We start from the raw sequence: 25060 nt of genomic DNA, 5'->3' as shown, positions 1-25060 counted from the left end.
CTATGAGTTGTTGGATAGGGAAGCCCCCAGGGCCCACAAACCTTAAAGGCTATTGCTACTGCTATTGATTGTATGCCAAAACTAGATAGTAAGACCCTATTGTTGAAGACACCAAATTTGCATGCTTTACTATAGGACATGGAGAAATTAAGCTGGAATTGAACTGGAAACTCTCAGATTGCTAGCTGGCTTTCATAATGCTAGAGGTGGCCATGCAGGCTCCTGGTGGCAAACTGCCACCAACATTCCTGCTAGGCTACAGAACCCGTGTGCTAAATACCTACATGTCTGCCTGATTGTGCAAGAGTGGTTCAGCTGTCATGGTAAGACCAACAGCCTTCTGATTGGATTCCACAAGAGAGTTTTCATCTGGCCATAAGTCTGAATGGGGAAGCAAACGCTATGGTTATAGTGGATGGATGTGATATGCCTGTCAAACTACCTTCTATACATGTGCTTACTCCTGAAGATCACTGTTGCTACCAGCTCTAACTTATAACCACTGGTGAAGCTAAGGACAAGTGACAGTGTGTCGTAGTGACCTGTTTCTTAGCCATAGGCAGGCATTTATAGTCACTCCCTCCAATGCTCAGGGATCTTTGCAGAAGAGGGGGTAGAAAGGACAAAAAGCCAGAAGAAGGGGTGCAGCATTGTGTAACAGTTTTCTGAGAGAGTAAAACATTGCACCCTGCAGTGCAGCTCCTTAAGCATGGAAGTAAACAACAAGAACAACAACAACAAAATAGCTTCAAGAAATCCCTGAAACTGAGCAGACTCACTAGGCCACTCCTTGCAGAGTAAAGAAGAATCTCAGCTGAGCTGAGCTACAGAAAAGAGCAAGACCAGGCCAGATGCCTGGAAGAAGCAGAAACCAGCTGAGCTGCCTGGAAGAGGTTTAGAGCAGAGTCATTTGGAAGAATACCCTCCCACCTGTTGAGCTGCCTGCAGACTGTGCAGTGAGCTCCAGTTCCTAGCTTTGTGAGCTGTCACCCACGCTGGGGTGGGCTTTGGTGAGGCAGCTGTTTTTGAACCATTTCTATTCCTGTAAGTAACCTTTTACTCATATTATTATAAATAATCTCAATAAACCTCACTGGGTCACCAAGTTGGACTTTGGTGGTATCCATATTTTGATCTGTCATGGGTTCCCTCTCTGGGCTGAGGGGATGAATATTTTAGATCCCCAGGAAAAGTTTTGTCATACAACAGAAGGAGGCACACTTATCTTGCTTACCAGTACTACCCAAAGCTCAGGGAATGGCAGGAAACCTTGGTGAGAGCCTGTTTAGAGCATGCAGTATTTCAGTAAACTAAAAGGGGAGATATTCCTGTGAACAGAAGCGTATGACTCGGAGGGAATGAATGGGAACGTTGATTTGCTTAATCTGTGATGAACGAGGATATCAGTGCGGCCTAGAAGGGTCCCCCATTGGTGGGGAGGTTCAGGGACCAGAGATTTGTTTGAAATAAGACAGGAAGAGAAAGCAGGTGGGAGCTTCGGTTTTCAGAGTGGCAGTTCTGGAGGAAGCTGGCCAAAGGCTGGCAGAATTCCCATGGAGCACAGAACCCTGGGAAGGCAGGAGGCCACTGGAGATGAACAGCTAGCATCCAGGTGTGAAAGCCATGGAGCCCGGAGCCAAAACCAATCTGGTCTATCAGGTACTGAGTCTCAAAAACCCAACTGTGACTAAATGGCAAAAATGGGACGCCCTCAACCATGGAGGTGCTCTCAAAGTAAGTGGGCCTGGCCTGGGAGCCATGGTGGGAAAAGTAGCAGGGTGTCTGTGTGTAGAGGAGCAATGGAGTCTGGGGAAAGCCTGGCTCCAGTTTCCATACATCCAAGTGTCCTTTCATGGTCTCCTAAGTCTTGCTCTATGTTTACCCCAAGTTCAGATTCCATAGCAAAGAAAGGGTTTGGGGAAAGAGCTGCCTCCCGCCAGCCTTCCCTCCGGTCTCTGTGCCCAGGTAGGCTGGGCTTTGCAGACTGATGTCACAGCACACTTCTATCCAGAACCTGAGTCTGTTTTCATTCCTCCTCCATGAGCTGGGAATGACTAATGAGAGGCATGGAGGGAAGTGGAGGGAGAGGGCCCGCCTTCTCACTCTGCATGTGCTTCGGGCTAGTGCCTGCTCCACTCCTGGCCTGGGCTCCTGGCAAGTACCCTCTGCACCTGGCTGCTCAGCTCCTCCAAAACACAAACACGGTGGCAACCTTGGCTGCCTGGAGTCCACTCCCAGAGGCAGACACCACAGTGAGTGCTATCAGGTGCAGCGTTTGTTTCTAGATTCCCTGGGCTCCTGAACACAACACAGAATAGAGGACAATCTGATTTGGGCCTTGCTAACGACTGCTTCTCCCAATGTGGGTCCTCCTGTGAGCACTTCCACAGAGAGAATAGAAATATGTACTCAGAAAGTCATAGACAAATGTTCCTTATAGCCCTGATGCATAGCAGAAGGCTACAAAAGCGAAGTGGCAGGCCCAAGGAAGGCTGAGATTGCTGAACCAAATGCTCATGACTGGCACTCTAGGCAGACAGAGTGGGTGGCCCCAGTTCTTAGCTCCCTCACTGGAACTAGAACTGGTTTGTGGAGGGAGCCACACCCCCACCTGTGCCACAGGTGTGCGCTGAATAAGTAAATGAGAGATGGATGGAGAATACTCAAGGTCAGACACTAGAAGGTCGGACTCACAGAAGCACCCTGATGGTCATGGGGGCCCCAGCTCCCTCTGCTGGGCATCCCATAACTGGTGAGAGCCCCCAGCCTTGCTGGTGGGGTTCCACAAAACTCAGCTTGCCTTCTTGAAGTGTAATCGTGGGCAGCAGCCCTTCCTGTGGTTGTTTGAATCGAATTCCTGCTGTTCTCTTGGCTCCTGCAAGCATTTGGTCCCCCTCACTTCTCAGTGTGTTTAGTGCCCATCCCAGTGCTGCAGTGTGGTAGCAGACACCCAACAAATGCTTGAGGGAATGAGTCCCTACAGCTCCGCCTTCAGCAACTTGCCCTTCACCAGCTTTTAAACTCTTACTGACTTTAAACTACCCAGGTCCCAACAACCCACCCAGGGGCAGGGCTGGGCGAATCTTGCACCTCTGTGTCTCTCAGTCCCACCTTTCCTTGCTCCTTAGCTTCTTCATCTTTTCCTCCCTAGACTGAGGCTGGCATCACGCCCAGGGCCTTGCTGTATTTGACTGTTACAAACCAAGTACTATTCACTTCTGACGGCTTCTGTATTTCCTTCAAGTTTCACATTAATAAATAATAGCAACAATAAAAAGGAGCTAACATTTCTTAGCACGTACTGCCATCCAGGATACAGATGTTACATTTATTAATGCGATTGGGCATTTGTAACATTGTCATAGGATAGAAAGATTCATATACTTCTTACAGATGACGGACGGTTCTGATGTCAACCTGCCTAGGTCACGTGTGTGTGTGTGTGTGTGTGTGTGTGTGTGAGAGAGAGAGAGAGAGAGAGAGAGAGAGAGAGAGAGAGAGAGAGAGAGAGAGAGAGAGAGAGAGAGAGAGAGAGAGAGAGAGAGAGAGAGAAAGAAAGAGAGAGAGAATGTCTTTTGCTCTACACCTGCCTGGGCTCTGTGTGGGCTGCGCTTCCTACTACACTACACTACCCCAGGTCTTACTCAGCACCTGGCCTCAGCGGGAAATGGCCTGCCCCTCCCCTCTCCCCCACTGGCTTCTTTTAAATCATTGACTGGGGAGAGCTAATCTGCCCCAGAGTGTGTAATTAGCCAAGACTAGACAGACTGAGAACTCCATAGCCCCCACTCCTTATCTGACTGCAGGGAAGCTGGACCCCTCCTGGGGTGCTCTCTCTTCCTCTGCCAAGGCCCTGCTTCCCTTGCTACTTTGTTCTGAGGTTCTAGGGTCTGAATACATCCCAGCCCTCTGGACAAAATACCAGTTGGCTCTATCAGCTGGCAGGAATGCAGTGACTATTGCAGGCCCCTCCCCTCATTATTTCTGAGTCCTGGGAAACCCTGCTAAACCCAGGCTAAGAGGGGGGCTAGGGTGGACAGACTGAGGGCATGAAAACGGATCATGTAAGTGGTGCGTGGGTAATGGGACGGGCTTGAGTACGTGCATGTACCCTGGCTGTGATTCCATGGACAGTGGCAGGAGACTGTGGCAGGAGTTGTGAGTGCAGGGGAAGACATCCACATCCCCATGAAGAAAGAAATCATGCAGGCTTCCGTGGGCTGGACGGAGCCGGCAGAGCACTTGTGCACCCCTGGCCTTAGGCTCTAGTTCGCCCTGCAGAGCCTGGCCTCTCTCTGAGTGGATCTCCACAGCCAGCATTGTGTGTGTGTGTGTGTGACAATGGGAAAATTACCCAGGAGACAGGAGCCACAGACCTCTCACTGATCCAGAGGGTCACCCTCCCAAAAGTAGGAAGCAGGCTTGGGACCTGTGAGCTCTCAGCAAGGCAGTGGCACCCACGCCTACATCCCTTCTCCTGTACCCCTATGCTCACATCACTGACTGCACTGGAAGATGACTGGGGAGCTCCTGCCCACCCCCTCCCTGGAGCACGGGGGTTACTGAGGATCCATGTGGTGAGTGCACCCCCTCACGGTGAGTACCTACTGCAGGACTCTAGGTAGAGAGGCATTCTTGAGAACCCGCCTGCCAGGGGTTGGTGAAGGGGCCCAGGAGGAGCCAGAAACTTTCCAGTTCCCAGACTGCTTGCCTTTAGACGTTAGCTGAGTCCTTACAGTCCACTGTCCCCACCTAAATTTCCAGGAAGCCCTGCTCTACCTGGAGGCCGTAAACCACCAGACTGAGGTGGCCACACTCGATAACCCCCAACCCCCATGTACATGCCCATGCTTCTAGGCCTACCTGCCCCCTCCCAGTGAAGGGCACTCTAAGTTAGGATCCGCAGATATTTTGGAAACCTATTCTAGGCAGCACCTACAGTTACCCTGGGAGGACTGCATCTGCTATGCCCTGCCCACGTCTTTGTTGGTCTAAAGGGCCCTGCATCTCTCCCTGTGAGGATGTCCTCCTGACTCTCACCCTGCCATCACAGGTTAAGACAGACCCAGGGTGCATTCACTCACTTCCTCCAGCCCATTCCATTATCCAGGTTCATGTGTGCCCCTTCCCATTTCCACGTCCCGACATGCACACATCTTCCTTTGACTCCAGAGACTTCTGACCTCTTCCGGGCTCTTGATACATATCTCCCAAGCCTTCCCAGTGTGCAGGCTGTCTATTGACAGCCTCTGCCTCTAGTGCTGGTGGGGAACTGTGGTCAATTTACTAAACATCTCCCTCCTCTCCTGGCTGGGTTACTGAGGATGTGGATGTGAATTTGGCTTTGGCCCCAAGACTGGGCACACTCGGTGCTTAGTGAAGAGGAGCCATACTGGGATACTGGGGACTGATCAACCCTCTGGCTCTCCCTAGGGACTCTACAGAACACCATGTAGACACCAGAGCCTGTCCCCCAGCTGCAGAAGCAAGGAACTTCTGAGAACTCTATTAGATGCTCAAAGCAATGGGGCTGAACTACAGGAGAAAGCGGGCCTGGATGGCCTCATTGTAGTTTCCCACTGACCCCGGGGAAGTTGTGAAGGTCTAGCAGCCCCCTAGTTCCTTCACTGACATGAGGACATCAAGGGAACCTGCTTCGGGAGGAGGAACGAGAAGGGGCAAGAGAGTCATCTTATTGCCTTTATTTTGCTGTCTGCCCAGCTGGCCCCACTACAGGGCACAGGGCCAAGCTTGTACACACTCATGCTCTCTGTGCAGGCAAGCATGTGCACAACACACACATACATACCCCCACCCCCGTCTTTCACACACACACACACACACACACACACACACACATACACACACACACACAGTCTCTGGCTCTCTGAGTCAGTCTCTGGGAGGCACAGGCTGCTTCTCAGCCTGCTCCCGCCTGCCCTTTTATGACAGCACCAAGGGTAGGCAGGGCCCTCAGCCCCTAACAAGTCCCTGTGCAAACTGGAGGTACCAGCTGGCTTCAGGATGGGGCACCATATTTCCCCATCCCCAGAGTCCCCTCCTCCACTTCCTGGGAGAGGGAATACTCTCTGTTTACCTGGTGGGGTCAGACCCCTGCCAGGGCTGGGGCCTGAAGAACCCAGGCTTACCCCCACCTGACCCTACCAGGACCTCCACTACTGAAGCACAGCCAAATCTGAGTTGTGAAGAATCCCCACTGGAGAGCAGGCAGGCCTGGGCCCCGAGGCATCTGGGGAGGGGACATCACCCCCTCTTCTAATCCATCTTCAATATGAAGAGGTTTGGGGCACAGTTCCTGGGAGGGAGCACAGGCCTGGAGAAGGAAGTCACCGCTAGGGTCCTCCCCTGAACTTCCATCTTCTGGGCCACAGCCAGAGGCCAGGCATCCAAAAGTCCAGCTGGCTGGTCAGAATCCTTGTGCAGTCCCGGGGGGGGGGCACCCCCCCCTCGTTGGAGCTGAGTGTCAGACCTGCACAGGCAGTGTCTGGTTCATCTGCAGCCGCATGTCCTGGATACTGCAGAGGATCTTCTTCTGGTGCCCAGCCAAAGTGACCCCAATCCTTAGCAGATCTCTAGAGACAGAAAAAAAAAAAAAAAATGGTACTCAGTCCCTTCCCTTCTACCCGCTACGCTGCGCTCAGCCAGAGCTCCTGCCCAGAGCCTTGCACCTTAAGGGGTACACTTACTCTGCAGTCATCTGGGCCACCAGGTCAAAGGATGCAAACCCAGCACCGACAAAGCTCTCTTTATACCTCCCCATCTTGATGGCATCTAGCCAGTCACCCACTGTCGTGAAGGTCGTATAATCTGGGACTGTGCGGTCCAGGAGGGGCTGGGACATGCTGTGGGAATAAAAAAAGGAAAGAAAGAAAGAAAAAGAGTGACCTGGTGCACCCAGGGAGATAGGGAGTAGGGTTAGGGTTGCCAGCCTGTGGGAGCCAAGATACTAACCCAGATGGGGCACTGGCGATGACCTTGAGGCTGGCAGCATTGCGGATAAGTTTGTCTAGTGTGTTGACGATTTGGGAGAACTTGGGCCTGAGGTTCCGGTCCCGCACCCAACAGTCCAGCATGAGCTGGTGCAGCGCAGTGGGGCAGTCCATGGGGGGTGGTAACCGATAGTCTTGCTCTACAGCATTGATGACCTGGATAATGGTAGGGAATCTGAAATGAGTTCCAGTCCACACCCCGCCATCTCCCACCAGCCAACCACTCTCGCTCAGCCCCACTCACGTCCTGGTTGCTCATGTCCCAGTAGGGTCGCTCTCCGTAGCTCATGACCTCCCACATGACAATCCCGTAGCTCCAGACATCGCTGGCAGACGTGAACTTCCGATAGGCTATGGCCTCCGGGGCGGTCCAGCGGATAGGGATCTTCCCACCCTGGTTGTGTGGGGGGAACGACATACCCTTTACCTTGTGACTCAACGACAACCCTGAGCCCCGATCCCCCGCTTGACCAGCCTTCCCCTCCCGCAAATCCCTCTCAGAGGCTTCCTGTACCAGGGAGCTGGTGTAGGTGGGGTCTGAGGGGTCATCCTCCAGGAAGCGGGAGAGGCCAAAGTCGGAGACTTTGCAGACCAAGTTGCTGTTGACAAGGATGTTGCGGGCAGCAAGGTCACGGTGCACATAGTTCATCTCAGACAAGTACTTCATGCCAGCAGCGATGCCTCGTAACATGCCCACAAGCTGGATGACCGTGAACTGTCCGTCATTGAGCTGGAGGCAAGAGGTCGTCTCAGTGGGGCCTGCTGGCTCCCCACAGGCCCGTGGCTGGCCCACCTATTCCCTCCAAACCCTCTGAGATCACACTTTGCAGTCTGTGTCCAGAATTTGCTGAATGGAGACAGCTGTTAGCTGCCCTACTGTGGGTTATGAATCTTGTCTCCAACATCCTAGTGGCTCTGTGAGTATCTAGTATTAGCAGCCATAGTTTATAACTGAGGTAGATAGACTAGGGAAGGTAAGTATCTCGCTGGACTTAGATCACACAGACAGTAAGGACAGAGTTGGTACTGAAGGCCCAGCTATTTTCCTGTACCAGGTTACTTCTAAACTCAGTATGTGTAGACTACGGTTTCTGACTTGGTGGTGGGGGCCTGACCTAGCTCTCTGGAGGAAGAAGAGGAATGGGGCTGGCTCTTACCCGGAGAAAGGAGTCCAGGGCACAGTTCTCCATGAACTCAGTGAGGATCATGACTGGACGACTTTTGGTGACCACACCCTCTAGACGGATTATATTGGGATGGTCAAACTGACCCATAATGGAAGCCTCACTTAGGAAGTCCCGCCGCTGCCTCTCCGTGTATCCCACCTTCAGCGTCTTGATGGCCACGAACACCTCCCGGCGGCCGGGCAGTTTCAGCCGACCCCGGCACACTTCCCCAAACTCCCCTGCAGAACACAGCACACGCAGGTCACATGGCGGCGGGGCAGCGGCGTGGCGATCCTCCCAGCATTTCCCCCATGCCGGCCTTGCAGGACCACTTCCTCTCAGGTTACTACTCACCAGCTCCAATCACCTCCTCGATCTTGACGCAGGACACGTCGATCTCCTTGGCGAACTCTCGGACGGCCTCGTTGGGATCCTCATAGGTAAAGGGGTCAATGTAAACTTTCATGCCAGGAGCAACTACAGGGAAGAAGAGGTGGGTACAAGAAGTGGACTTCAAGCCATAGGCAGGAGCGCGTAGGCAGGGACCAGCCAGATTGGGAGCTCTCTGGATAGCCTCTCTGCTGAGCCTGCCCCATCTTCTGTGCTGTGCCCTGGTATCTGCCCCTCCCCCGGGAGAATGCTGGGGAACCACATGAGCTAGACGCTCAGGATTCCTGTCTTTCTCCCTCGTCTCTCATCACGTTCCTCTTTCCAGTTCATTCTTCCCCTTACGCCTTCCCACTGCCCAGCCTTGTCCAGGCCTTCAACACTATTGCAATAGCCTCCCCGTTGGGTTCTCTGCCTCTGCACTTTTCTCACCCAGCTGCCCCGAGTTCCTGGAACAATATGTCCACTGTCTTCCTCCTCACCTGAGAGCCGTTCCAATTACCAGCAGTAGAGTCAAGTCCAAACTCTGCCTGCTGTTTAGGACCCTCCAAAAGGGCTGGCCAGACTTCTCAGCCTGGCATTCTCACGGCTGTCAAACCAATCTTCTCACTACCTACCCCCACAGCCGGGCACACAGCCGGGCAGTCCACACCCATCACTTCCTTCCAGAGGCTTCTTGAGCCAGGAATGTTCCCCTGCCCTAAACCCTGTTCATTCTACCACTTCCTGTAGGAAGTCTTCCTCTTTGAACTCTTAGTGTCCTTTGTCACAGGAATTAACACCTAATTGTTTCCTGTGTGTTGATGCTTTGTTTCCACAGGGCTTACTGTCTTTGGGACAGGGGTTACATCTTGTTACATCTTAAGACTCTGGGGCTAGCAAACAAGGGAGCGCTCAGGGGACAAGTTGTACTAGAAGCAGCCAGTTTGAACAATGAAGCTGGACTTAGAGAGAGAGGAGACTCATCTCTAAGGCTGCAGGAGCTGGACACCGGGGACAGGGAGACACTCACTGTATTGCTGCAGCTTCTCCGTGTATTCTGCATCGGGGCCATGGCGCTGCTTCCTGCAGGGACAGAACAGAGGAGGTCTAAGGCAAAATCCTGCTGTTCATGGGACCCTTGGAGCCCAGAGACAAGTCAAGGATGGGCCCTGGAGTCCAGAGACAAGCCAAGGATGGGAACCCATGGCTGAGGTCTGAGTCATTCCTGAATCTCTGGGTACGGACTGAAGTCCTTGGGAGTAGGGCAATGGTACAGAAGATGGGGTGGATTGAAGTAGGGCCTTCTCTGGCAAGGAAAGTCTGGGCCCAGGATGGCTGTGGCTGTGAAGGGAGGTGCTGGTTTACAAGTGTGGCAGGGGAGCTCGAGTTCGTCTGTGGGAGTAGCCACAGTACCTGAGGCAGACGAGAGCGATGACCACGACGACCACCATGAAGACAAACCCGGCTACAGTGGATCCCACAATCAGGGGAAGCTGCTCTTGAAGCTGCTGGGCACCTGAGCCTGGAAGTCAAGGATGAGCAGTGAGTGAAGGAATCTGAAAGCTGAGCCAGGGCAGGGACTGGCATTCGGTGGCATGGGGTGTACCTCTTTCACTTGTGGTCTCAAACTCAGCCGGGCGGCTATACTGTCCGTATCCCGCTACCGTGCGAGCCCGGACCTGAACTACGTAGCGGGCATCAGGCTGCAGCCCGTCCAGTTGTACGGAGTTCTTCTGGCTGGTTACAGTGGAGGCGATGCCTTTACTCTGCAATGCCATGAGAATGGAGGCATCTTTGGGTGAGTCTGGCTAGACCCACTGACCCCCATCCATCACCAAGCTTGCCCTGTGCTGAGGCTCTGATGCCAGAGGCGTTTAAATGCTATCTGGGTGTAGTCTTGCCCCTGTGCAGCCCCCAGCCTCCTCCTGCCCCTGGAGATCCCGACCTTCTCAAAGTACTTCATCTCATAGTCCAAGATGACTCCATTAGGCCGCTCTGGGGGTGCCCAGGACAGGGTCAGGCTGCTCCCCGAGCTGCTGTGCAGGTGGAGTGTAGGCACTTCTGATGGGGCTGGAGAAGAGAAGAGGCCCACTAAGGACTTCTGGGCCCAGACATACCTTCCCAAAGCTCAGTTCCCAAAGGAGCCCTCTGTATCCAGGGCAAGATGCCCTAGATCCCCCTCTTTGGTCCCCTTCTCACCAGCCTGGTTGGTGGTGATATTCACAGCTGCATAGCGGGGTGGCAAAGGGCTTTTGCCTGAGACACCGTTGACAGCCTGCACCTCAAAGGTGTAGCGCGTGTGGGCCAACAGGTGGCTAATGTGGACCCGGCGCTCCGTCAGGCCCAGCTGCCGAGGCACAAACTCTACGTTGTCATCACAGCGTGAACAGGTTGCCGGCCCCCCGGCCCCAGAGTTCCCATGGCACTTCTTGCAGATAACATTATAAAGGAGGTCGTCTCGTCCGCCAAGGTCCCGGGGCTCGCTCCATTCGAGGATCAGGGAGGTCTCATTCACATTGGAGATGACACCCCGGGGTGGAGATGGCACCGCTTTGGGAGCAGAAAGGAGAAATGAGTTGGGGGTCCAGAAGCACCCTTCTGCCCACTCTGCCTCGGATACTTATCCCAGCGCTGTCAATAATCTTTCTTCACTTCCTCGTTGGGGCAACACGACTCCTGTCCACCCATCAAGACTCAATGCAATGTTATCCCCTCCTAGAAGCCTAATCTTGATTGTCTTCTCCCATCCTCCATACCTCACAACATCATTGCTAGCACTTAGCATATTACATGGTCATTATCTGTTTTTGCAATTTGGTGGTGCTAAGTTCCTTAGTGACAACATCTCACTTTCTTTTACATCCCCTGCACCTGACACACCAGAGGCAAGGACAGGAAGACAGCACACCCTTGGGTTGTGGCTAGAGCTGGGCTGAGTGTGCAGCAGACAAAGGAACGGTGAGCTGGGGAGGTCCTAGCCAGCTCCCAGGGCCCTGCTAGCAGCTAGAGGGAGCTAGGTAGAACGCAGGCAGATGAACGAGCCAGCTGAGCTGGCTTCTAGTTCAAGGGGCCATCACCTCCTCGGTGACAATGTCAGCATGTCATCTAACGCCACTGAGCTCCAGTTTCCTCATCTAGAAGGGGTTATCGCCCTGACATAGGCTCTCTAAGGAAAGAAAGGCCTGCCGAAGCAGAGCGTCGGAGCTCACGTACTGGTGCAGGCGCTGTCCGCCGAGTCTGAGTCTGCACGGTAGAAGTTACTATGGCAGGTGCAGATGCTGGCAGCTGGCGAGGTGGTGCGGCTATTGGGGGGACAGGGGAGGCAGGGCCCCTCTCCTTGCTTTGCCTTGTAGCTCCCAGGGGGACAGGCTGCAAGAGAAAAGAGGATGATACATACTTACCTCCCTCTTCTGAGAGAACCTTGCCCTTTCCAGCCTATGTCTTAGCCCCTCCATCTCCCAGACCATGGGGGCAATGCTGGTACTGCCCAACTCCAGCTACAAAGGGTCCTTTTGCCCCACAGAAATCCGTGTCGGCAGATCCTCTTCACTCCTCCCCTTTCCCCCGTGCCCATCACCTGGACAGTCTGGGCTTGCAGAGGTAGGGCAGAGGGAAGAAGAAGAGGGGATGGGAAGAGACCACCAGTGAGCCTCAGCACTCCTGTACTCTGCTGAGACGCCCCAGCCTTCCCCAGTGCTCTGGGAGAGTAATTCTTGAGAACCTCAAGGATGCTGCCCTAGCCAGGCTAAGGGCTTCTCGGCAGAGCGCTCTGGCAAGGAGCAGGACAGGGGTGAGAAAAAGAGGAAAGAGGGGTAAGAAAACAGCAAGAAGGCTGGGGTCACCTGGAGTTCAAAGGCCTCAAAGCCTCCCAGGGGACCCGTCCCAAATGAGGCCAGGGCCGGGTGCCTGGACACCCTTCTCATCTCTTCTGTCAACCATATTCAGCCCTTGTGGCATGAGCTCTGCACATTCCTTATGTGGAGGGTGGCCATAATATTTATTATTCAAAATCAGAATATTTAAGGAGTGAAAGGGGACACTAGGATTAACAGGATAATGGGCATAATTGGAGAATGTCCTGGACACACTAAAGAGACTTGTCAAGTCGACCCATGTGGTGACCTCTGGAGAGGGTCACCGAGCTTTGCGATGCCCGTAGCTGGGGCTGTGCCCTTCTTTAGAGTTTAATCTCCCCTCATGAAGGTGATATTCCATCCTAGATCTTTGAACCAGTGGGGGAGGGGGCAGAGGCCAGGCCAGCCTGGTTGCTATGGGAACCGGCCTGCACTTCCTGCCAGGGACCTGCAGAGTGTTAGTCCTTCTTCGGGCTGTCAAGCTCATCACCCCCACCCGGCTTTCCACACTTGGGAAGAGGAAGTTTCCAGCAGGTTCTTAAAGAGAAGCAGAGAGGCCAGTGAGGTAACCCAATCCTGAGCCTCATGAGGCAGGCCAGGGTGAGGGTCCAGCCCCCTCACACAGAGGGTGATAAGAGCCATTTTCCGCTCTGGGAGGTATGGTCACAAGTCCCATGGAGAAATGGGCAGAGGGAAGAGACAGGACCCTCACACCTTGCCCTACTTCAGCCTTGGGTGAGGATTTAATGACAATTCCTTAGCTGGGAGGCCTGCAGTACAGAATCTCCCTAAGACCCAATGTTCTTGTTGGCGAAACAGGGATAAAACCAGTGATCACTCTACAAGGTAGTGGGCGAGGCTTAAAAGAGAACACCCCACCAAGGGAATTTTACAGCTAGCTGGGAAGCCGCTATATCATGAGGTCTTAGGAGACTTGGCAAGTCTCTGGGCTGCCTAGTGAATAGGCCTTGAACAATTCCTGCTCTCCCAGTGTCTCCACACTCCTGGGACCAGTGGCTCCCGTCAGAGGATGACGTGAGGTCTTAGGGCAGGGCATCAGTTAATTACGCCCGTACACTCTTCGGAAACATCTCCACCGCTGCCCATTTCGCATAGGGAGCCGAGGACAGCACGATTAAGTGACTTGCACAGGCTCACGGAAGCAGTGTGAGTGGAGGACTCAGGACCAGAGGGACTTTGGCCTCTTAACTACTGTACCAGACACACTGCCTCTCAAGAAACCTTAAGGCAAAAAGACGCCCACGGCACCATTCCCTCGGCTCTCGAGAGCCCCTCTAGAAGTTCCAAGGTGAAGTATACACTGGAGACCGGACCAAGCCTCACAAGTCTGTCCAGGTTCGCAATGCTCACTAGTCAAACACGCACACGGTCTCCACTCTTTTAATTTAAAGTCCCTGTCTCTCTTGCTCCTCCTCTCCCTCACTACCCCTTCTCTGGTGCTGGGGACTACAAGGAGGATCCGGTGCATGCTAGTGCCCCATCACTGAGTATATCCTCAGCTTCAGTTTCCTCTTCTTTCTCCGAGTCTCCTTTTCTCTCCATGTCCCTCTTTGTAAGGCGTTCTCTATTTTACAGCAGCTGCTCTCCCTTTCCCGCCCTCCAATCCACACCTGAGACCATATCTAGTTAGATATGAAGTCTGGCTGCTATCAGGCTCCGCCCCCCCCCCCCCCAGGCCCCACTTACCACGGCACTGGGACTCCTTGGCGGCTGGCTCATGGCCAGTAGCGCAGGTGCAGGCACCGACGGGCACCATCCACTCCCCGTCACCATTGCAGTAGAGCTTGAGTGGTACAGATACCTCCACAGCGTTAGCGATGCAGGTGCCGGGGGCAATGACCAGCGAGGTGGGCTCAGCCCCCGTGAGGGTCTCGGGGAAGAGTGCGAAGCCCGCAGTGGTTGACGCACACTTCTTGTAGAAGGCACGCACAGAGATGAGTGACATGCAGGCACCTTGGTCCTGGAAGGCCAAGTAGAAGCCAGCCTTGGAAAGCGGCCCGAAGCTGCGCACCTTGGTGTTGACGCGCCCGGAATCCAGCCGTGAAAAGCTCTCATCTGGCGCAATGGTGTCCACTTTCACGTAGGGGTTCTCCATCCAGAAGGGAGAGGAGGCTGAGGCCACATCGCTATCAGCCTCGTAGTAGAAAAGGTTGAAGGTTTCCTTGCAGGACCCAGGGATGTTGGGGATGCTGTTGCAGTCTCTCACGGTGAACTTCAGCTCCACGTAGACGCGCTGGACTTCCCGCCGCCAGATGAAACCAGTGCGCAGCCAGTTGTTCTGGCTCGACTCACGCACATTACACACCTGATACGTGCGGATGGGATTCATGGCTTCATCATAGCCACTTACTTCTTCCCACTGAGTGTGGAGCAAGCAGAAAAAAGAGAATGAGCCATTTACCTCGTATCTGGGGCCCGTGCCTCAGTTTCTTGGTCTGAAACCAAGAAATAACTAGCATACCTCAGGAATACAGAACTAAATTAAGTAGGCACCTGGAACAGGGCCGAGATCTTAGGAAGCCTGCTGTCAGTCCTATGTTTTATCTTGAGACCTCAGTTTTACCACCTGTAAAGTGGGACTGACTGGAATTAGAAGAGGGTTTGGGGAACCCAATAGCGCAACCTGGTTAATCTTGCCCTACCAAGAGAGCATTTGGTGAGAGCTGGCTGTCAACACTACACAAAAATTCCACAAAAAAATCCAAGGCTCATAGAAGAGTCAAAGCAGCTAAAACCCAGTTGACCTGATGGCTGCAGAGTCTGCAGTACCATCACACCCCAGGGCCCAGGGCTCAGTTCAGTCATGAGGCCACCAGAGGAAGTCAAATCCAACAGCCAAGAGAGAGGAGAATGGTAGGAATTTAACAGTCAAGAAATAGAGACCCAGAAAAGTAAATTGCCCTGCTCAAAGGCACACACTATATTAGAGATCTGGGGCCTAGGCCTCCTGGCTCTCTTTTAAAAGGTTGTTTATTTACTTTATTTATTTTTAAAAACAGGTTCTCTCGCTGTGTAGTCCTCACTGTCCTGGAACTATGTAGACCGGGCTGTCCTAGAATTCACAGAGATCTATCTGCCTCTGCCTCCCAAGTGCTTCTATTAAAAGCAGGAGCCACCATGCTCTGGCTTCCCTTCCTGGATCCTGAGCCAGCACTCCTTCCAGGGACCCAGGCAGGAGGGGGGTGGTCTGGATAGACTTGGAAGGGCTGCTAGGTGAGGGCAATAGGACAAAGATGGACCAGCAGACAGAAGAACAAGAGACACAAACATTCACACCCTAGGGGGATCGGGCTAAGGTATAAGAATACCACAGGAGCTGAAGGACAGAGGCAGCCCGGGTCCAGGCCTTGGAGGGAGAAGGCATAAGAGCAACCAAAATTCAGTATAGATGATGGGCAAGTCTTACCCCACTCTCTGGATGAGATGTCCATGCCAGCTCGGACGTCACCCATTTCGTGTCCATGAGAGTCTCTGGGGGAAACAATAGAAGGGAAGGTCAGGAGCTAACCTCAGAATGAGGGAGAAGTGACCCAGGAAAGTCAGGGATGTAAGAAACAAGTTTCCGTCTGGGACAGCCTCTCCCAAGTCTCCAAAGATGCCTCCCCTTTCCTGACCCTGATGTCATATCCCCAGAGGTGTCACAACTCCAAAGATGTCTGTCTGGCTTGGTAGGGGTAGATGTCCACCTTTGACCCTAGGCTTGGGTTAACTGAGGCTGGAGCAAAGGCTGGTTCACACACCTCAGGCTCTACTAATCTTCACACAAAGGGGCCAGCAGGGCCTTTATCCTGGAACAAAAGGCTGTGGGCTTCAGACCCAGCAGTGTGGGCCTCCCTTGACTCCATTCCCAGCACAAAGACCCAGCCTCACACACTGCCCTGGGGAAGAGCAGTGGCAGGCCAGGGCCTGCTCCCAGCCTCCTACTCAGCCACCTGCGGGGGTAGAAGCAAGGATGCTCTTTGAGGTAAAAGGACCACTGATGCCTAGAACTTAGTTCAAAGCTTCATGAAATCCCTGAAGAAGGCCCTGCTCACAGCCCTCTACAGAAGAGGGGATGCCCACATAGAGCTGGTCTAATTGATGACACTGTCAGGACATGGAGCAAGGGGCTGAGGGTAGCACACATTTGGGTCCAGCTGATTCAGTAAGAAACCCCCTTAAAGGAGTGAGGGAGCCAGGCATGGGGGCAGATGCCTGTAATCCTAGCACCTGGGAGACCGGTGCTTGGAGGGCGAGGACTTTCAGCGTAGTGTGGGACTACATGGTGAGATTCTGTCTCAAAAAACGAAAACCACCCCCCCACCCCCCAGTAAAGCTCAGAAAACTGGAAACTGGCTGTGTGTCCCAGCGAACTTCTCCCTCCAGGAAGTGTTTCTTGGATCTCCAAGTCAGGCGAGGCGCTTTCCTCTGTGAATTGAGGGATAGCCCCTCTCTGCTCTGAGCTCCAGTTCCTTGTCAGCTAGGCTTGCTCAGCCATGGGAGGGGCACCCATAATGTTCTAGACACAGACTTGCACCCCTAGAATCTGTTTCTGAGCTTTGGCTAGACAACTGAAGACAGCACCACCCCAAGATCAGACCTAGCATGACCCCAGGAAGGGAAGGGGCAGTCCCCTCCACACCCCCTTCTTTCCTGTAGCCTGAGATCCAACTTTGAACTTTAACAGGCAGAGACACCCCAGAACATCTAGCGTCTGTCGAATCCTTGATGGGACAGTTGAGGGTCCCTAGAAGGTACGGATTCCACATGTTCCTGCAGAAACCATCACAGAACCCAGTGGAGGGCCAGGGCAGAGATGAGTGGACCCAAGCGGGTGGCACAGGGGCAGAGTTTAGCAGGCATTTGCTGCAAGGAGCCAGGCTCTATAACTACAGCAGCTGGTGGTCCTTACTAAGCTGTCTTCATGGCAAGCTGTCCCGGCCTCCTCTGGCAGACAGACCTACAGACACATATTTGTCCTGAAGGTGGTCCTTCAGGAAAACAGAGATGTTCAGAAGCAGGGACCTAGAGATAGCACAGAAAGCAGGGCCTTAGCTGGACCAGAAGATGGTCCAAGTTGAACGACTCTGGCAGACTGGAACCAGACAGCGGGATGCTGGGCAGCGGACTACAACAGACAGTAAGATGAAGAGACAAGGAGGCCCAAAGAGACATCGACAGAGAAGGAGATTGCCAAGTGGCCTCTTCCCCAGCCGGCAGCCTGGAATACTCCTGTCCCAGGGAGCAGCCGCTCCGCGCTGAGCCAAGCGCACACCCTCCCCCAGCCAACCAGCCGGCCAGTCCGCCTGCTTGTCTGCCCGCCGCCGCCTGCCGCTGCCCGCCCGCTGGAGCAGGCAAGGGCTCCCACAGCTCCCGCGCGCTGCCTCCCTCCTCCCATTCCCTCACTTCCTTCTGCTCAGCCTGTGCCAAACCCATCTGGAACTGTTTAAACCCAAATATTCAGCCCCCTCCCCCCTCCAGCCAGATTCCTCCACAGTTTAAAACAAGCCCTGAACTGGCTCCGGGAGGAGGGGAGGGGGAGGAGAGAGGGGAGGGCTGGAGGCGGGCGCAGAAGGAGGGAGAGAGGGAGGCTCTTCATTTCTGTTTAATTTCTGGAGAGGGAGGGAGGGGATCAGCCTTTGGCCATCGCTCAATCTCGGCACATTTTTCCCATTAATGAGGAGAGGACTTGGGTTTCCAGGCCTGTGTGCCTGAGGAGGGGCTCGGGCTCCGGTCACCAGGGTGGGGAGGAGGCGGACGCTTTGGTTTCCCCTCTTCTCTTGGGAGAGGAGGGGTCTGCTCCTTGCAGTCTGCCCAAGCACGGGAGGGAGATCTAGGGCAGACTGAATCAGTGGCCTGATCTCAGAAGGACTGACTGGGTTATAGCACCCATCTCTACCTACAGTACCAGGAGGGAGACCTTTTCTCTGCTGTGAAGACACGGAATAAGAACAAAAGAGCAACGTGAGCAACCTCCAAATACTCCTAGCTGCTGCTTCCACACCAACCCCTTAACCAAGTGGCTGTAGAGGGAGATAAGAAAGGACGGCCACCCGCTAGACACAGGACTTGTATTGTTCTTAAGAGTCACCGGGAAGCAATCACCATGTTGGTGACCTGGAACTGGGGCTTTGATGAAACACCCTTTCGGTTTTCCACCGGGCCACAGCCATAGCAAAGTAGCTGTGGCAGTGACTGTGGCTCTCACCTATGCACAAACACAACACCTGCACAGGCAGTACCCAGTTCTCTGTGGCTGAAGTTGTTTCCCACTACTGGGACCAAAGAAGGGCAAGTCAACACATCTGGTGGACAAATCCACTGGGAACCACCCACAAACACGTACGCGGCCCCCACACAACTCGTCTGACAGATGCATGTGGCACAAACATTAGTCTCCTTAGACATTCACAGAGAATCTTTCCTACACACAGATCCGGCGTGCCCTAAGGCAGGCCCACTCACAGGCCACACAGCCTTTCTAGGGACAGGCACGCCCAATCCAACAGTACATCCTCCCCTCACACGCCCCATTGCACAGCTACAAGGCACACCGTCTTGCACAGAAACTACAAACACAAGTACTAGTTTCCCTGCACATCACGTGGTAAGCACCATAGCACCACGAAGAAACACACGGAAACTCCATCTAAGAATCAACCATCAGTGGGGCAGTTTGTGGCACACACCTTTAATCCCAGTACTTGGGAGGCAGAGGCAGGACAATCCCTATGAGTTTGAGGCCAGTAAAGTCTATAGAGAGAGTTCCAAAGACAGTCAGGGTTACACAGAGAAACTTTGTTTCAGGGGAGAAAAAGTATCAATCATTAAAGTTAGTGTAACAACTTGGACACTCTACAAGCAGCGGACACTCAGAGCTAGCATGCTTTTCTTTGAGGTAGAAGGATGGATAGGGAGAAGGTGCTAACTCTCAGCCGACCTCTCAAAGTGGCAGGGCAACCCCAGATCTATTTCCTGTTGTCCTAGCTAAAGTAGGAGCTGTCAGTCAGGTCACAAGGCTGTGGGTGGGGCAGGGGCATTGAGATGATTCTGGGTGTGGCTGGGTGCGGCCTCCTCAGGTCTAGCCCCTGCCTAAGCAGCAAGCTACTTCCCTGGCGGCAAAATGGCAGTGTGTGGACTCCTAAGCCTTGGGGAGGGAGGGAAGCATCATTCAGCAGTTTGGCTCAGGAGCTGGCGCTTAAAGTTGGAGAGTTGGCATGATGGGGACACTGGATAACCTGGTCTGCCTCTGAGGGTCTCGTTTGACTACACTTGTACAAGAGCACAGCCTGAGATCCTCGCTGGCTTAAATGCAGGTCAAGGATTCTGAAGTGGCAGGGAAAAGTAGGGAAGCTGGGTGGGGGGTGATGGAGGGGAGCATCACAAAAGGGCAGGGACAGAGCACAGGGCCTGGTCAGAAAGGAGTGCCCTGAAGTCTTAACAAATTGGAGAAAACTACCCCCCCTTACCCCCATAGAGTTCCTACCTTGCACCCAAACAGGGGATTAGGTTCCCAGTTTCTTATTCATGGGTCAGTTTATGTTCATGCTTGTAGCATCTGGGAAGGCCTGAGAGGGAAAGGGTTTGTAGGAATCCTGCCCTAGGGTCTGTGTGTATGTGTGTGTGTGTGTGTGTGTGTGTGTGTGTGTGTGTGTGCGCGCGCGCGCACGCGCGCGCGCGCGTCTGCACGTGAGTGCGTACACTCAGGTAGGTGTAGTGTTGTTTTTCTTTCTGTTACTGTTTTAGTTTTTTGCTTTGAGTGCCTAACTTCCTCGGGGTCACTCTCCCATCCTTAGCTATGGTCCCCTGGTTTCCACATCAGGGATGGTGGGCGGGGAGCATCTCTGAACAGAGAACGCATTTTGTTTTCATTCTTTCTCTCAGATCATGGGGATTTGTAATTAAATAAACCTGAAAAGGAGAAGAGAGAAGAAGAAGCATGGGGCAGGGAGCCCAAAGCCTCAGTGTTCCCACCCTGGGCTGTCTCTGCCAGCCAGCCTGGACCATGGACATCTGGCCCTGGAACAAGGCCTCCATTCCTCCCCGGGATGCTGGGCCTAGTGGCCCAACCGGGAGTTGAAGCGGAAGGCCATGGGAGACTTAGCCTAAGGATAGCCCTTGGGCTAAAGGGCCACTCCCACCCCATCAGGTACCCAGCTGCCACCCCCCCTACCCCCACCCAAGCCCGACAAACCAGTTTGACTCAGCACAACAGGCAGGTCTACAATTTTCAAACTATGCAGGCCTGGTGATTCAGCCTCTTCTGCTGTTTAATTAGTGGAAGGCTAGTGGCGGAGGCCTTGCCCACAACAACCTAGGCTTTAGCTCTCTCAGCTGCTTGGGCCAAAGTGGCGGTGGTGGCTAAGAGAATGGCAGTGAGAAACAAATTGGTTTTGCCGCTGTCCCTCCTTAGATCTGAAGCTCTGGCTGGTGACAAACAAGATGGGTCCGGGGAGGAATGGTAGACAAGAGAAAGAAGCAATAAGCATAAGTAATCTAAGACCATCCTGGGCTGTCCCCTGGCACTTCCTAGATTCTTGGGGACAGAGGCTGCTTCTCCCCCAGGGCAGAGACTTAACTAGCCTGGCTAAGTGAGATGTCCCCACCCCACCATCTACAAAACTGGGAACTCTCCTTTCACAGAAAAGCCTCTTCCCTGCTGGGACTTAACTATCCTTTCTCAAATGCATAGATAGGACCGGTGGCTCAGACGTGGTTACACCTCTTTCCAACTGATCTGGGTTAGTGGGAACTGGAGAAATGTCCTTTAAGGAAGATGAGTCCTGATCCCACCTAAATGGGAAACTGAGAAGAGAATGAACAGGAGCCAGTGTCAGGCAGCTTGTGGGCACACACAGCTCAGGGACCCCAAGTCTATATACAACGAGACTGTTGAAGAAAGCCAAAATACAGGGCAAACCACTTGAAAAGTGTGGGAGTTGATGACAGACCATCAGAACTAAGGAACCAAAGCGCCATGCTCTTGGGACATGAAGACCTGAAGTCTACCCATCACAGACTCCCAGAAAGACAGCTGGGATTTAGGCAGGGCCCGTCTATCTCTTTCCTCCTCGGAGCAAGCAGGGAGATAAAACCCAACTTTCCAGTCCAGCCTTTCCTCCCATCATTCCTTCTGTTCAGCCCCTCCAGCAGGATAAGGACACTTCTTATTGCTCCCCAAAGAGCAGACTCTAGGGTGATAATGGTAACAACAACAGCTAATCCTTGAACAGCAACAACTGTGCTAAGTCCTTTGCACACAGTAACAATTCAATCCATACCATTTCCATGTCGGAGCAGGAGTGGAAAGACAGTAGGTCTAAGAACCTGCTCTGCTTGGCACCTATGTTTCTTTAACAAAGGCAATGAGAAAATCCACACTTGTAGGCCCCGCTATTTTCCAGAGACATCCTCACTGGCTTAGCCTCCCTTAGTCTGGCACTAGTTTTGACTTCCATTCATAGTTGATCACAAGGGCCTCTCAGTCACCATCAGCTCCTCCTTTGGCCAGACGCTACTAGCTAGAGCCTGCCTCAAAGGGTCTGAGGGATGAAAAGGAGAAAGGGAAGATCCCCTCAGATACCCTTAGCTCATCTCCTCCAAAACCACGCACCTCCACCACCACTCCATTCTCTGCTCTACCACCTACCACTACCTACCACGCCCCACAAAAGGGGCCATGGGACCCGATCCACACAGGTGACACACAGTTTAAGTGTATGTTCCAGAGTGCATGCGCCAATGCTGCCTCTCTTGAGCTAAGACAGTCCCAGACCTGGGAACTCAATAGGCTCCCTGGCTCACACCCTTCAGGCAATCAACAACAAAGTCCTATGCTGGTTTCTCACGCCTGAGATCCTATCACACACATGTGGGTGAGTGTGTGTAAGTGTGGGTGCAACCTCTGTGTGCCTGTCTAAATTTGCATGTGTCCACCCATGTGAATAAATCCCTCAACTCAGTGGCACCAACATTCCAAAGACCAGAAGCCGCTCCGAACTGTTTTAGAGATCTTGTTTTTCTTCCTAACCTTTAAGTTTACACTGTGAATTTATGGAAAGGAAACCAACTGCATAGGGATCATATTTTGTTCCTCAACTAAAACAGTGTATCTGACCAACACACCAAACATTAAGTACTGCCTCCCTTCCAATTTTCCGTCAAATTCTTTGCTGCTCTCCCTCAACATTGAGGAAGGTTTTCACCCCTGACTTAATGGGTTTACAATTTTTGTAACACCAGGGGACTGTATGTGCCTCTAGACTGTGTTAGGGACCTGTGCCGGTGTTCCCTGTGGGTTCACATCAAGTGGCGTAAGTGTGAGCTCTCTTGTCTGGGCCAGCCACACTGTTTGTTTGTCCAAGTTCAATTTCTTCCCAGTAGCAGTCTTAGTAGGTTTCACAGAGCCCACAGACAAGGCTGACCTTTTCCCACCGCTGATGACTAGTAGCCACTCGGCTCAGGTGCTCCCCGGGCAAATCCCTGTTTGTGAGGGTTCAATGGAAACCTAAGCCCTCCGAAGGTCCTGCTGGAGGTGGGGGTGGGGTGGGTCCGAGAAGGTTTACAACAGACATACACACCTCTTGTGTTGCTGGCACTTGAGAAACCATAAACAATGACAGGCCCCCCTGCCTCTCCACCCCCGCAGCCATCCCCTCGACAAAGCGGGGTGCACACAATCACGCTTACTGTTAACTACAACGGGTTCTCAACCAGTGCAGCCCCCAACCCGAGGAGCTCCGCTTCACCCGCCCAAGCGCCCAGTCCCGCAGCCCCCGCCTTGATGCTGAGTCGCCCACATTTCCTCGCCTTCCAGAGGCGCGAAACCCCGAGGGTCTCGTTTCTCTGCTTTGACTGTAGGCTATTCCTACCAAATGAGAGGAAAAAAAAAAAAAAAAAAAAACAACGAAAAACAAAAAACAACCCACGGCCGAACTGCTGCTTTCGGGAGTCGGTGCTGAGTCCTGATGCCAGCAGTTTCCCCAAAGAGGGCTGCGGAGCCAGCTGGAGCCTAGAGTCTCCTCGGACGTATGCTCAGCCCACGGCCCCACACTGCGGGGCTCCCCGGTTGCGCGCGGGACCCCGACGCCGCTCACCTTCCAGCGCCCAGCAGCCGGCGGGAAGCAGCAGCGGCAGCAGCAGCGGAACGAGCAGCGGCAGAAGCCCCGGCGGCGGGCGGGCTCCGGCCATAGCCCGGGGCGCTCGGTTGGGGGAGGCCGAGCCGGGCCGCGCCGGCGGGGCTGGGGGCGCCCGAGGAAGAAGGCTCGCGCACAGTCCAAGAGATCCCGTCAGGGAGGGGGCGCAAAGCAGACGGGCTGCTCTGTAACCGAGGTGTCGCCCAACCCGGTACTCCGGGTAGATGCCGGCAGGTCGTTCCCGCGGGAATCTGGACGGACCGGTCCAGGAGGATCCGGGGCGCTGGGTGGGTTGATGCCCGATGACTCGGGAAGCGGAGGGCTCAGGTGGTCGCGGGTTCTCGGGGCACAGTCCAATGAGGCCGAGCTCAGATCCCGGGTTCCTTGTGCGCTCGCCGTCCGGGGTAGGAGCCGGTATCTGGCTGCGCCGCTCACGTACTCACTTCTGCTGGTCCTCGCGGTGGAGCGGCCGCTCTGGGCGACAGGGGCAGGGCTACCTGCCTGCCCGTCAACACTCAGGCCACGCCCCCAGAGACCGGCCGCCCACTCACAGACCGCCCAGCCAGCTGGTTCTGCTGCGAGAGCACTCTGCTGGAGTTCAGTTGGCCGCTCTTCCACCCAGCCCACCCTCGGCGTCTTGGGGTTTGCAGCAGGAGGAGCCATTGAAAAGATGAATTAGACTGGGAGGAGCCACACTGTCAATCAGTCGGGTAACCCCACCCCTCTCTCCTATTGGCGATTAGTAACCAGCTCCAGTCCTAGACGGTGATAACCAGATAGTACGAGCTGGGGGCGCCCCCCTGTGGTTAGCAGACCCATGGGATTCTGTCAAGAGGCTTTTTTCTTCTAAGCACATCCAGACCCAGCACAGGCCTTAGCGAGTATGGAAAGGGATGTGGGGCATGGGAATTACCCACCCCGGCAGAGACCGCTTCAAGGGACTCTCAAGGGTTTATTTACTTATCTATTCGGTTGTGATCATTTATTAGAAAATATTTTTTGGGGCACCCACAATGTTTCAAAGTGGCTAGAGCAGAGAAGCGTGTATTATCCCAGAGCCATGTGTTAACTGGCGGAGGTGGGTTTAAAACTCACAGCGGGGCTAACAAGCATTCCTGCCGGGAAAGAACCTAGCTTTTCGAAGCCCAATGTTAGGTCTAAGGAAATAGGATCTAAGTGACAGAATAAAAGATGGATGAGTAATAGTGTATTGGGGATGGGAGGCAGTGCTCCGGGCAGAGAACATAGACTTTTGTGTTAAGACCTAGAATCGAAGAAAAAAAAACGTTCAGAATAAATTTCAGAGTAGCTTGAGTGCAGAGTCAGAGCTGAGAGAGGGTGAACCGGCCGAGGAGAAGTAGACGAGGAGGGGCCCGGAGGATGCGGTTTTGGACTCACAATGTGGCCTTTCTCTCGAAACAGGGGGACATTACCTTATCAGATCGGCGTGTCTGTCCTGGAAGGATGACAGGCAGAGACAGTGGTAGAATCCTGGGGGCTAGTGAAGGGGCCATGTAGTGGAAGGG

The 25060-nt window shown here is 53.7% G+C and overlaps 1 protein-coding gene across 2 annotated transcripts; it reads right to left on the bottom strand.

The window, feature by feature from the left end:
* Positions 1-5687: 5687 nt before the first annotated feature.
* Positions 5688-23978, bottom strand: Ephb3 (EPH receptor B3). 2 transcript variants are annotated; one of them, XM_021210139.2, is made up of 16 exons: positions 23496-23978; positions 15827-15891; positions 14107-14779; positions 11759-11914; positions 10745-11095; positions 10491-10615; positions 10152-10311; positions 9959-10067; positions 9576-9628; positions 8531-8653; positions 8168-8415; positions 7525-7740; positions 7255-7404; positions 6973-7166; positions 6708-6863; positions 5688-6593 (listed from the first exon to the last, which is right to left on the bottom strand). In XM_021210139.2, exons 1-16 carry the CDS (start codon positions 23587-23589, stop codon positions 6485-6487), a joined length of 2982 nt encoding a protein of 993 aa, XP_021065798.1. In that variant the 5' UTR covers positions 23590-23978; the 3' UTR covers positions 5688-6484. The 2 variants fall into 2 exon arrangements, with proteins under 2 accessions (XP_021065798.1, XP_029400355.1); XM_029544495.1 differs by lacking the exon at positions 23496-23978 and adding an exon at positions 23328-23406.
* Positions 23979-25060: the final 1082 nt, after the last annotated feature.

Source organism: Mus pahari, chromosome 12 (assembly GCF_900095145.1).
Source record: "Mus pahari chromosome 12, PAHARI_EIJ_v1.1, whole genome shotgun sequence".
In the NCBI taxonomy this organism is placed as follows: Eukaryota; Metazoa; Chordata; class Mammalia; order Rodentia; family Muridae; genus Mus; species Mus pahari.
This window is presented reverse-complemented; position numbering and strand designations above follow the sequence as displayed.